This window comes from Populus trichocarpa, chromosome 10 (assembly GCF_000002775.5).
Source record: "Populus trichocarpa isolate Nisqually-1 chromosome 10, P.trichocarpa_v4.1, whole genome shotgun sequence".
Lineage (NCBI taxonomy): Eukaryota > Viridiplantae > Streptophyta > Magnoliopsida > Malpighiales > Salicaceae > Populus > Populus trichocarpa.
Genome location: NC_037294.2, coordinates 8,743,265 through 8,756,701, shown reverse-complemented (window position 1 = coordinate 8,756,701; position 13,437 = coordinate 8,743,265). Strand labels below are relative to the sequence as shown.

Genomic DNA, 13,437 nt, shown 5'->3' with positions numbered 1-13,437 from the left:
GTTTTTTTTTCTTTTAAAAAAGGTATTTCATACAAAAAAAATTTCATGAGTTTTATTGTCATATAATTAAATGAAAAATAATTTTTGGAGATAAATTTTTTTTTATTGAATATGATAATGCATATGAATTGCATTGTAAGTTTGATTTGTTGACTCGAGTTCACTTAGTATTTTTTTTCCTGTTGAGTGCTACTTTTTACCCCATTTGTTTTTTGTTTTTTTGCAAGATTATCCTTATGAGTTTTGTAGGTCAACCCAGGTAAATTCAATATGTTTCTACCTCAATATTAAATAAAAAAATATTTAAAATCTATTTATTTTGTTAGAAAACACATTAACAATGCCTAGACTCTTTTTTTTTTTTGCATAAAAAAATGTATTTTGACTCACAACATAGCACAGGCCAATTCTATTATCATTTAATTAAATAAAAAATATATTCTATGAAAAACAATTATTAGACACAACTGGGTACATGCTCCGTATTACGAGATCAAATATCTTGAACTATATCTATATCTTAATATCTCAAGTTTAGTCTTTACTTATCTTTAACGCCTTGTTTTTTTTAATTTATTGACATAGATAATTCTTGATTTACTAAGCTTTAATTGAGAATTTCTTTTTATAGCCAAAAAAAATATATATTGGAAAAGCTTCCATATTTATTTTTTTACTAAAACATAAAATTATCTAACCCGTCGCAAAACGCGTATGAAATAGCTAGTGCAGATCTGACTCCTGTAAAATTGCTTTTGCAATCTGCAAGAATTATATACCGGTAAAAACAATGGGATGAGTTCAACATGCATGATGATTACATCAGATACTGCAATGCTGCAACTAGAATGAATATAAGGTACGTTCAATGGAAGAGCAACTATGCTGCATTTGAGACTACACAATCTCGAGTTCTCAGCGTTTGAGCTTTTATGCACCACTACAATTACAGGTCTCCAAGTTTCTGTCCTTTCAGTGATCTGAACTTTAGAATCAGCTATATGGTGCGTTGTATCTCTGATCTCGTCAGGTATCAACTTCGACTAGTTGTCAGGATCGTGATCAGATGGCCAATAACTGCTGTGACAAGACCAAGCAAACCGCCAGCAATAACCTATCATAAAAAAAAGGATTATCAGACATTGGTACATGGACAGCTTCCTGAGATCTATGTTTCTTGGAAATAGAAAATGTAACCTGCAACTCACTGCTATTCAAAGACAGGGAAGGGTAAGGCCCAAAGCTGGGAAATATTTCTGATGGACGGGTGTTTATTCTCGAAGTTAGAAATCACAGGGAAAAGAGGCATTTCCATTATTTACAATTTCACCATTTAAATTCTCGAAAGCTAGAACTTTCACATGTAATTTTAATTCTATGTATGCTAGAGAACACTAGGATCGCAGACATTTACATGATGATGGTTGTTCTTTAAAGGAATCAATGCTATGAATACAATTAACGCTTATGATGATTTAACAGCATCATCCACTCTATGCAGTACCAAAAACTGATTGTTAGGAGCTGCGTAAATAAATCATAAATAAATCAAAGGAATCCGATAGGTGATGACAAGGGATTTGTCTAATGCAATCATACAGACCTGAGGCGGGGTGTGCCCAAGAAGTTCACGCAGCGGTCTGCTGTCAGAAAGAGGATGTTCAGCAGGGAGTTCATACAGGATTTGATTCAGGACCTGAAGAAAAGAAATCCTGTTTGAATACACGAAACAAGGAAACGAAGAGCCGGCATTTCAAATGTGAAAAAAGGATAGAGAAGCATCAAACCTCTGCTTGGCGTCCAGCCTGTAGTCTTACACCTGTTGCATCATACATCACCTGCCACCAAAATCCTTGTACATTATAGGCAAGTATTCATCCACGATGAGTAAAACTATAAAGAAGAGGGATGGGAAAAAAAAATCATACAACGCATGCTAATATCAATGCAATCGAAAACAACGATCCTCCGAAGCCCTCTTGGAATCCAACGGCCATGGCAAGAGCAGCAACTGTAGCAGAATGTGAGGATGGCATCCCACCAGATCCAACTAGTTGCTTAAGATCCCATCGTCTTTCCTTATACCTGCAAATCTAGGTATGCTTAAGGCTCTTAGGGGGAACTAATCAACGTGAAAGCATTACAAATGCTTTCTCTATACAAAGCATTCCACAATTTTCGTAATTTATCACTTTCCCTCGATTGAATTTCGCAATCAAAGACCGCCCAATAACACGCTTCCAAGAATTCCAATTTGGGCTATATATATATATATTCCGTTAAAAGAAGTTTGATTCTCTCTCCCATACATTTATTTATTTTGATTTTTAGAGAAAAATGGACAGGGAAAAAAAGATGGTGTAATCGGCACTCTTAAGTCAAAGACTTTAGCTGAGAGAATCGAAACTCATTACAAGATTATCGAAAACAAGCGCGTACGCAAGTACGTACCAGGAGGTGAAAAACTTGATAGATTGGGCAATAGCGAAGGCAAGAAATGCAGAGATCAGTGGATAATTCGTCAATCTTGACTCCGACGACGATAAAGAAGCCCCCGAGTTTTGGATCGTCGTCGTCGACGACCCAGTAGCCATCTCAACCATCCTCCTTGAATCGATCTCTCTCTCTATCTTTCAGAAAGGAAATTAGAAGACGAGTCTGGTTTCTCGGAAGGAGAGAAGAGAGTTAGTTTGTTTTCTTGTTAAGACAGAGCATAACCTCTTACGGGGCAGTTTGGCTTTGCTGCTTCCTTTCTTATGCTATCAACTAACGGTCTTTGTTTTTTTTTCTTCTTCTTTCTCTCTCCTGACTTAACTGAATATGCTTCTCTCTCCTTCAAGTGGTGTCTCGAATATACCCTCGGAAGCATAACCTGCATTTATATACCCTCCTCCTCCTTTTTATTTACTATTTTTTTTTTCTTTTTGTTGCTTTGACTTCTGGAATTTTCTTTGGTGTTCTTTATTTATTTGCAATCATCTTTATGCCATGAAGATTGATGGAAGATTATTTTGATTTTTAAAATTAAAAATATTTTTTAAAAAATAAAAAAATATTTTTTTTCAAAAAAATACTTAAAAAATCAATTATTATCACAATCTCATTCACTCTTGAAATTCAAGATAAGTAGTAATAATAATAATTAATGTAAGATAATTTCACCATTAAAATTAAACTGTCAATTGAGTTATAGTTAACTGGCATTATCAATGTAGTTTGAAATAGAATAGTATATATCCTCTCGCCATAAATTGAGCATTTACAGAAAATGGAAACATATTTCGTACTTTTCAACAAGGGCTGCTGAGTCCTCCTTGGGAGGCCAATACTTCTTCGGGTACCAAAACATACAGTACCCAGCTCTCATTGTTGCTGCTGTTATTGTTACTATTGTAATTATAAGTATTTGGATCAATTTATATGTATTTTAATTAATTTTTTAAGATTTTAAAGTTAATAATTAGATAAACCTCTAATAATATTAAGATTTATATTCTTAAAATTTATAGTAAGTTAAATTACACTCTTAAAATTATTTATTATTAGGTTATTTATTATCATTGAAGGTTGTGACCTGACTACTAGAACTGTTATTATTATTCTTGAAGGTAGTGCCCGTGATTTTATCCATGGGAGGAGAAAAATAAACACACAGGATAGAACTGTCCTTGTGGCATGTTTCAATTACTTGCATCCATTTCAATTTAACTTGTGGAGCTTGTATCCCCTCACGCCATCCTCTTGCTTGTACGAAACCACTTGCGAAAGGTTTTGTTGACTGGTAATTGGCTTGATTCATGCTCACGTTCTTCATTAGCTTCTTCAAGCTTTGATAATCCAGATCAGCCTGTGCCCTGCAGCCAGATTGTATGAAAATGCATGGAGTGATGATAAAAACACAGGTCCTTCACTTATGTAGCTAGCACTTAGTACTCCCGAACTAAAAGATAACGTGGTCACGCTCAGCAGTCCCCAATGGAACTCTAGTCTCTAGCCAGTTTCTGTAAAATCCTTTCCCTTTGACACGCTCCTAGACTCGACCAAGCAGAAAAAATCAGATCGTGCACAATGTTCACTGTTGTTGATAGCAGACTATCCAAACCAGTATTGAGACGTCTGTGACATTATTGATTTACCACCTTTAAATCTTTCTCTCTCATATAATTGATGCACAAAATACCTGCTCCAGTCTGTAATTGAAAAGAATCTGAGTGTGCAGTGCAAGCAGGACAAACAGAAAAAGGTCAACAATCATGTGGGTTGTATAGCTTGATTTATCTGAAATTTCACTCGTTCCTTTAGCTGTTACAAAGATTAAACCCCCTTGATTTGAAACAAACTATTGACCTGGCGAAGCCTCACTAAAATCAGCTTGAGAGATGAAGAAAGCTTACCTATAATAACTCCGTAGTCATTGCAATTTGATTTCTGAAGTCATGTATTGACATAGACTGGTTTGAGGATGCATGCCTTTTCGTAATCCATAGATCCAACCAGACCACTAACTATCTGCAAGGAAACAACCAAGCAAACGTATCTCGTTATTGAACAAAAGCTTAGCTTGGCAGAGCAAAATACTCTGAATAACTAAAGATATCTCAACATTTTATACCCTTCAGTCCCCTCCAAAATAGTTCCATGCGACATGAAGCCTGATCCTTAAAGTCTAGAGGGCATCCTTCCCAACAAAATTCATGAGTTCCACCTTCGCAGCTTCCATGACCACTTGGAAGTCAATCTGCGTATACCTTCCCCTGCAATACGAGATTAGTGAGAAGCACATTTCTCATTGATGAAGGAATTCAAACAACTGTCATGCACTATACACACATATATAGCCAGGGACACAGTAGCAAGGAAGTGGGTCAAGTGATTTAAAATAGATTAGAAGCTACAGTCTCCAAGTATCATTGCTCATCACTCACATTCTCCAAGAGCTACATACATTAATCTACTCGAATGACAAGCATGACGGAAGAAAGGAATAAAACTAAAGCTGTGCATGAGTAGTTATCTGTTAAAAATAGAAACTGGCTTCCCCGCACACATTTTACTTGTCAAGGACTGGACACCCTAGAAAACTAACTAATGCATTCCAGTAATTTTGTCAAAAATGTAAAGTAGTTTTAAGATACCAGAAATGAGTTCTAGACCAAGTTGCAGATGGATAGGCTGGGCTAGCAATGCCATGCATTATTCTTGCAATGGCTCGGGGGGTAAATTTGGCCTGTGAATTGCCCTGCAGAAACACCTGTATTCCAAGAAATGAGCACATAAACATAAGTTGCTTTGAGATGGAATATTAGTACACCTGTGGTCTGTGCATCCTTACCTTTATATCTGCTCGTAAAAAAGGGCTGCACAAAATAAATGACACTTCAATTGGTATGTAGTATTACATTTGCCAAAAAAAAACACAACAAAATTAAGTGTATGAACAGGCAGAGAGATAAGCATGATTTATTTTTCAATATCTAAGAACTATCTCGCTATTGGTGCTATTGAAGGCAATAAAGATCCAGTCCCACCTGCTTTGTCCCATCTTGTTAGGGATATCACGTCTACCATCATCCTTGAAGTAATCCAAGATCTTTCTTTGCAAACATGGTGTGTGCTGGGTACCATGGCAGCCTTGCATCTTCTCGCAATCATTCACAGCAAAGATTGCTGCGTTAAACATTGCATCTAGTTTTTGTACCTGATTTAAGAAATAGACAGGTGTTATAAGTAGATAACAAAGAAAAATATAAATACTATAAGAGCATGCAGTATGCGTCATTAGTCTGATTGATTAAAATGGACAACACTTCAATGATTCAACAGCTATATTGCATGATCTCAAAGTTAACTGACTTAGTGAAAGTAAATTTGCATCTAACAAGTACGAGGATTTGTATAAAGTCATCTCTTGCATTGGAATATGTTGCTATTGAGAAACATATTAAAGACAGACAACATAAAAAAGTCAATTACCTTAAAACATTCGACCTCCAATAACCATTTTGTAAGATGCCTTGAGAGAGAACAAAAATCCCTTGGGACTTCCACGATTGAATAACAATAGGCAGGATCCTTGACGTCATATGTTATTTCGCCCTTCAACTGGTATGGTTTAACAGTCAAGAAAAAAAGAGAGTTTTTAACAGTGCAAACCACAGTTCTGAACCAAGGAAAACATCTATAATCTTAAATGTAGACTAATTCTGCACGTAATGAGCATTCCAATCTCTTCACACGGAAAAATAAAGAAACAACTCAGAAAATGCTCCAGGTAGGATGGCAATGTTGTCATTCAAATTGAAAGAACGATATTCATACCTTCAAAACAAGCTGCAAGGAAACAAAACATGATTCCAATCACAAAAGCCAGCACGTAGTTTTGTGGCTGAATTTCAGGTTAATTACAGCTCTGTTTGAAATTGCAATGCTGTGGTTGCTATTATGACATTTAATCATTGTAATTCATACTTTGCAACTATATTCAAGAACCAAAATATCTACTGCGGGTATCACCAATGTCCTAGGTGTCTTGAATTAGTGAAAGTACAGAAGTTAATATGTGATCCACAAATATTAGGTCTTGCTATTTCAATAGAGAACCTGACCACTTTGCTCTGGCAAAACCTTGATATTAGCATAACATGTTCTCTTTCACTTTCTTTTTTTTGTATTTATTTTCTGATGTTTAAAGCATGCAGTTAACTTAAAGATGATAAAACGAAGGTTCTATTCCAGGAAATCACTATAAGGAAGTAATAGATATATGATTTGACTTCATGTTCAACACCTTTAAATTCTGTAGATGATTTGATAGCTCAGTAGTTGTAACCCCGATGCTATTTGCCACGGTAGGTATGTCAAATACATATTGACCTTGCTTAGTTTCAGACCTGAAACATCATGAACCATAACTCAGCACAAAGAATGACCTAATTGAAAGTGACAGTCATCAGAAATTAAGAGAAAGTCTATACTCACTTTTTAAGAATTGCTGAAACCACATTATCCTTGTCAGAAAGCAACATTGGAGAAGTCTGCATTTACACATTTCAAGCATCAGTAGATGTAACGAGAATACTATGAGATGGTAAACAGATGTTTGCACAGCATCTTGAAATTTTCTTCTACTTCAAACAAAGTTCTAGCAAACTATTTGAGGTTCAAGCTTAATCAATCCGATAGATAGTGGATTCATTCGGCTTGTATTCTTTCTCAAAGCTAAAAATGGTAGTGTTGAGGCTTTGGTTAATACATTTTCAATCACCCCCGCCCCCGAGCACAACCCACCAAGCCACTATAACACTCAAAAAAGGCAATAGAGAGGGGGGGATACATGGAATTTAAGTTGCACTGCCAACCAACCTTGTAGAAATTCAAAGTGCAAGTAACATTTAGCTGTGGAAGTAGATGAATGTATTGCACTTCACCCAACTCCAACTGTGTTAAGAGTGTGAGCATAACCTGTCAAAGTCAGAGCAACAATACAGCATTTCAGGAAATAAAATATACCAGATGAAATTCAGCAAGAGTGTGTGTGACTTCCTCCTGTTCGTGGTTTTGGGGCATTGAGAAAAGGTAGTGTTTATCATTTAGCATTGTGCATAAAATTTAACAGGTGATACTGGTAAGGCAGCCAAAGCAATGATTCTAACATGCCAGGAGCCTCAGACTGAAAATGTAGAAAATTAATGCAGCATTAGTAAATAGGCAGAACCTCTTCTTTCATATCAAATTTGCGAGATGAAGATTCTTTGATTATTGCATGGATTTTCCCCGGGTGCTTCATGTCAGTGGAAAATATTTCGCAGAGGAACTTGTTTACTGCATATTCATCTACTCCTTCACTGAGAACACAAGGTCACCAGTCAAGTCCAGATCTTGCACTTAAAAAATAACAGCAACAGAATATACAGTTTATACATGACCACCTGTGCATAAGACTTCGAAGCTTGAAATAGGTGGTATCATCAAAAAAGAGATGGCAATGGGACAATCTCCCATCTCGTCCAGCACGTCCAATCTCCTATAAAAGTATAAAATTTATTTCATTGAGTAAAATGTAACATAAGGAACACTTGTTCTAGCAACCAGTGTTGGAACCACCTGAACATACTCTTCCAAGCTTTCTGGCATACTATAATGAATTACCTGAAACAAATGCAATAAAAAAATTCACAACCTTTTCTATTATTATATGCCAAAGGAGATGCGTGTGTATGGTGATTGTAAATGTAGGTCCACCAAGAGCACCCAAACTTAAGTACAGAGTGATGTCAACATAATATCTATAACTATGGTATCGGTAAAACTTCCATAGGAGATCAATTGCTACTAGCTGTGGCCAAAGCAAACGCAAGGATGGAAAAGGTCTTTGATACCATGTCACAAACTAGACAGCATAATCCCCGTTAGTGAAAACAGTTCCTTCTGTAAATCAAAAAACATCTTGTTTTCCTATGAAATCAGATTTTTGTATGAAGTAACAAGTCTAGAGCAAAAACCAAATGCAGGGAACACACAAATTAGAGTTCAAGCACCAAAGTGCTTCCCTATATGTCCATCATGGTTACTATTATTGGCAAATCAGCTTCATGGTTTGCTTCATAAATGCATCAATACTAGAAAAGGTAACACGAATGCAGGGAACACACAAATTAGAGTTCAAGTTTTTTTTTCCTTACGGCTCCAACATCCCTCTTGTCAAGACCCATGCCAAAAGCCACAGTTGCAACAACCTTCAAGTATAAATGCAAGTCAGTAATCATGAAAGTGACATGTACCATCAACCTGCCTATCAATCTATACATACATACATATATATATAGCAAGACAGAGAGTGACAGAGTGATTTTTCTTACCACTCTAATCTTGTTTGAACAAAACAGTTCTTGTATACGGCTGCGATCTTTTGAAGTGATAGAGCTATGGTAACTCTAAGTAGCCATTCAAAACCATCTTGTCAGACTTTATAGTTATCATCAAAGGCACAGTAACTTGAAGAAATCTATGTGATGCAAAGCAGGCAAATAGAATACTAACCTTTGCTGAGATGTTGTTATCGCATAAGTATCTGCTTATTATATCAGTTTCAGACTGCAAATCAATAACCAATTATTAATCTTGTGAGTTATAACAGGAAGCTTTTAACACTGTATACCCAATATAATGGAAAATAAACAAACACGTAGACACACATAAATGGAGAAAGTGAGTGAAATTGTATTAACTGATTATAGAAACAACTCTATGCTCACAACAATTTCAACTATATTTTATTCCTTTCACAGCAATGACTTCGGTGCATAGTAAGCTGATCAGGAAATTCTAAATAACCTGGGGAAGATCTCATCCACAAGTCAACAGCAGTGTAACAATGCATTTAAGCTGTCAAATTTTTTATCTTAACAAAGTATTAGAATGGAAACATAAAAAGTCAGAAATGCATATGGCTCATTACCTGAAATTTGCAGTATATAATGATGCTTTGAAGTTCTACGAAGGGAGGAGACTTAATTAATGTCAGCAAATCTTTCGTTCTGTTAAATTCAAGGTAATGGTGATAGGTGAGCTTTAAGAAATTGACTTAAATTCAAAAAAATATAGAATAACCAAAAAGAAAAAAGGTCATTTGCACTTGCCTATTTCCACTCAAAGATACTGACAATTGCATATTATCCCTCAACTTGGCATTTTGAATGAGGTTGGTGGAAGGAATCTCTAGAGCAGACATGATAGCATTCAAAGTTGTTGTAGTAGCAGTTGCAGTCATTGCAAGAATGCATCCAATATTGAGCCTGGTGCAAAGTAAAGATGCACGGAGCCTCATATATGAAGGCCGGAAGTTGTGTGACCTGTTGACAAAATGCAACTTATAGGGTAAGCGTAGTACATAAGAGAAACCCAAAGAAAAAAGAGGTAACATCCCAACTCACCATTCGGAAATACAGTGAGCTTCATCTACCACAAGAAGTGAAATGGGAATAGGTGAGAGAATCGACAAGAATTCCGCATTTAAGAACCTCTCTGGTGAAACAAAAAGCACCTGATAGATAACCAAAGAACCACAGCCGTAGCAATGATGCAAGAGGTAAGAAACACTGAAACATGGAGCCAAATGCCAATCAAAATTAACCAAAGAAGCGAAATTTAAAAATAACACGAGCATTAACCAACCAAAAAGAATACATAAATGCCAAAATATCAATTGGCATTTAATAGCCGAACACTCAGATCGCAAAAACTTAAAAGAAAAAAAGAAAAAATAAATCAAAAACCGCATCCAAGGCTTTCATTGAACTCACCTTTATGCCCCCTTCTTGCAGCAACCTTAGTGTCTCACTAACTTCTTGGGGTGTCTAGAGCAATTGACAAAACAATTTACATTAAACAACACAGTAAAATTTATACAAGTAATAAGAACAAAAACAGAAGAGAGCACAGAAAGTACCTGACTGCTGCACAAAAGTCCACCTTGAATCACAGGAGGCAGCTGTTTCAACTGATCAATCATCAATGCCACTAAAGGGCTCACCACAAGTGTAACTCCTGAGAAAACCGTTGCTGGTATCTGATAACACAGTGATTTACCAGCACCAGTAGGCAAAACAAGCATAGTCGATTTTCCATCTAGCACCATCTTGATTGCCTCCAGCTGCCCTTCTCTAAATGAATCATATCCATACATCACGTTCAGCAACCTCGCTAAATTCTCATCCGATGCCTCATTTTGCACCTCCAAAACCGCCTCATCAATTAACTCACACCCCTTCTTCGGCTTCTGCTGCCCAATTTCCGTGACCAAACCTTCCTCGTCGCACACGCTCTCCATCTCCACATCACCTTCACCTTTCGATTTTCGCTTACTTCTCCTATAAAATCCCCTGCTGCTCGACGCATAACTGCTTTTCTTTTTCCCTTTTCGGTTCACAAACTTCCTTCTACCGTGATTCAAATTTAGCTTCACAAAATTACCTTCACTGCATTTACGCAATTTCGCAGGTGGTAAAGGCGCATTAGCTCCTATTAAATTAGGATGCTTCTTAATGAAATTATTCGGTTTGTTTTCCGGTGGAGCCCGATCAGCGGAAACCGGCGGGCAAGTAAAGCTTTCCGACGGCTCGAAGTTTAGGGAAGGCCTTTGGATTTTGGAAAAGAATGTAGATTTTGAGAAGTAGCCGGCGGGGAGGGTTTCGATCAGATTTGGGCGGTGAAGATTGGAGGAGCAACGGATCTGGAAAGGTAGAGTCGAGAGTGGGGGGAGGTTGAGTGAAGTGTCGTCTAGAGAAGGTTGTGGAGGCGGTTCGGCTGGTTCAGATGGTAGTTTTCTTTGAGATTTTGAGCTAGAGGAGGAGGATTTTAGCCTAATTTTGGATTTGTGAGAGGAGAGCAGAGTTGGTCGCCGCGGCGGCGGCGGCGGAGGCGGCGGCGGCATGGGGTTTCTGGGAGGAGTAGAAGAGATGTGGGAGCTGTCGGAGTCTGAATCGGATTCCATTTGGTGAGGAGTGAGAAGTCGGGTTTTGGAGGGATTATTGAAAAGGAAACAGAAACGAGACTGCTTTATTCATTTGCTGATTTTCCCGCCAAAACTGTTGCGCTTTTATTTAATCTCTTGTAAAATGTCCGAAAATCTTTATTTATTACTGCCGTGCCATTACTATAGATTAAAATCTCGATCGCAACGACTTGAACACGATATGTCAGTCTAACCGAAACAATTAGAATTTAAATCGATCTTTTCCACGTGATTAGATAGTGTGTTGAAAAAGTGTTTTTTATAAAAAAATAAATTATTTTTACTTTAAATTATTTTTTATATATTATTTTGATGCAAACTATTCCCATATGGTAATATTTTTTTAAAAAAAATATTATAACATTCTTTTTTATGAGCAGTATTTTAGCCATACAAAAACTATATTCGGTCATGTACAAAACTCACCTCGTGCGATGTCATTGATTTTTATATTAAAAATTAATAAAATTTATATTATCTCATGTCATACTTGTTTTTGAATATTCTATTTCATTTAACCTTGTTTGCTTGCTTATAAATTTTATTATGATAATCATGTTTAAATTAATTATAGTTAGGTTCCAACAATCTTATTTGAATTGATTACAAGATGAATTTAAATTAATTCTTAAATTGTTAAACACATGGCATTTTAAAAAATATCTTTGACAATAAACTTTATATGAGATAGCAACATAATATGGTTATAAATAAGAATTTAGGAAAAATTCAGTATAATTATTGTGAAAGATAATGAGTCAATTAAATCTCAATTTTATTAACTAGATTATTAGTTTGTGTCACGTTATGGATCAGATCAATTGTGTAGGAATTGATTCAATGCGACCTAATCAATCTGGATGATCTAAAAATAACCCAAATGATCAGTAAAAACATAAGTTGACTCAAAACAGATATTTAATATGAATTTTTTTTATAAATATTGAGACGACAGCACATTTAATCGATTCAAGTCAACTCATGTTAACTTGTTGATCCGCATGTTAGGTCATGATACCATAATAACCTCATATAAAACAAATAAAAACAAATTACGAAACTCAATTTCTAATTAACAAGTGTTGAATGATACAATTGGAACAACAAATTCAATTAAAAACAAAAAAAAATGATCCATGTTAACCTACCAAACTCATATTCAGGTCATAAAACCGAATAACCTAATAGAAAATAAATTAAAATAAATTATGAATTACAATTCACAATCAACATAGTATTGATATATGAAATTAAAAAAATATCTAGTTAAAAAGGACATGTAAAAAAACAACTCGGGTTAACTCATTGAACTTATGACTTAAGTCACGAGACAGGGACACCTCGTAAAAAATAAACCCAAACAAATCATAAAATATAATTCTCAATCAACCCAATATTAAATGATGAAATTGAAAAAAAAGGAAAAAAACTCGAGCCAATAGAGTTAACTTGTCAAACTCGTGATTCGGATTACAAGACCGAGACAACCTAGTAAAAGTAATTAAAAAAAATATATAAATCTCAATCCACAACAAACATAAAGTTTAAAGTTGAAAGATAGAATTGAAATTTTTTAAAAAAAATTAAAGGAATAATAAATAGTGTTTTCTGATGAATGATATTAAGAGCATGTTATTCATGACCACAGACTAAATTGTAAAATCTCCATAATTTAGAAGCAAAATCATAATTTACAAAATTCAAGAACTACACCAAAAACACCACAAATCAATGAACAAACTAAAATTCATCATTCTTAATTTCACAATCATTACGTGCAATGTCTATAATTTCAAAATATGTTTCAGAGGTCAGAATACAATTTTAAAAAGTATAGGATTTTCGCAAATCAAAGGCTATATTGAAATTCCACCATCTTTTACCTAGAGATAATTTTTTTTTCCCCGGACGCAACGCTAATTTTC

At 35.5% G+C, this 13,437-nt stretch overlaps 2 protein-coding genes across 4 annotated transcripts; both read right to left on the bottom strand.

Moving 5' to 3' along the window:
- Positions 1-749: 749 nt before the first annotated feature.
- Positions 750-2,813, bottom strand: LOC7477040 (uncharacterized). Its single transcript, XM_002315590.4, has 5 exons — positions 2,452-2,813; positions 1,929-2,085; positions 1,788-1,838; positions 1,604-1,696; positions 750-1,114 (listed from the first exon to the last, which is right to left on the bottom strand). Exons 1-5 carry the CDS (start codon positions 2,601-2,603, stop codon positions 1,034-1,036), a joined length of 534 nt encoding a protein of 177 aa, XP_002315626.2. The 5' UTR covers positions 2,604-2,813; the 3' UTR covers positions 750-1,033.
- A 762-nt stretch (positions 2,814-3,575) lies between these two features.
- LOC7460032 (ATP-dependent DNA helicase Q-like 5) lies at positions 3,576-11,516 on the bottom strand. Of its 3 annotated transcripts, none has more exons than XM_024610147.2 (21): positions 10,448-11,516; positions 10,302-10,355; positions 9,933-10,042; positions 9,639-9,851; positions 9,458-9,536; positions 9,040-9,093; positions 8,859-8,933; positions 8,682-8,735; positions 8,104-8,148; positions 7,929-8,023; positions 7,715-7,844; positions 7,363-7,461; positions 6,979-7,034; positions 6,788-6,890; positions 5,974-6,102; positions 5,529-5,698; positions 5,333-5,357; positions 5,136-5,251; positions 4,613-4,754; positions 4,395-4,509; positions 3,576-4,207 (listed from the first exon to the last, which is right to left on the bottom strand). In XM_024610147.2, exons 1-19 carry the CDS (start codon positions 11,489-11,491, stop codon positions 4,667-4,669), a joined length of 2,739 nt encoding a protein of 912 aa, XP_024465915.2. In that variant the 5' UTR covers positions 11,492-11,516; the 3' UTR covers positions 3,576-4,207; positions 4,395-4,509; positions 4,613-4,666. The 3 variants fall into 3 exon arrangements, with proteins under 3 accessions (XP_024465915.2, XP_024465914.2, XP_024465913.2); XM_024610146.2 differs by having other exon boundaries at positions 3,576-4,190; XM_024610145.2 differs by having other exon boundaries at positions 3,576-3,854.
- Positions 11,517-13,437: the final 1,921 nt, after the last annotated feature.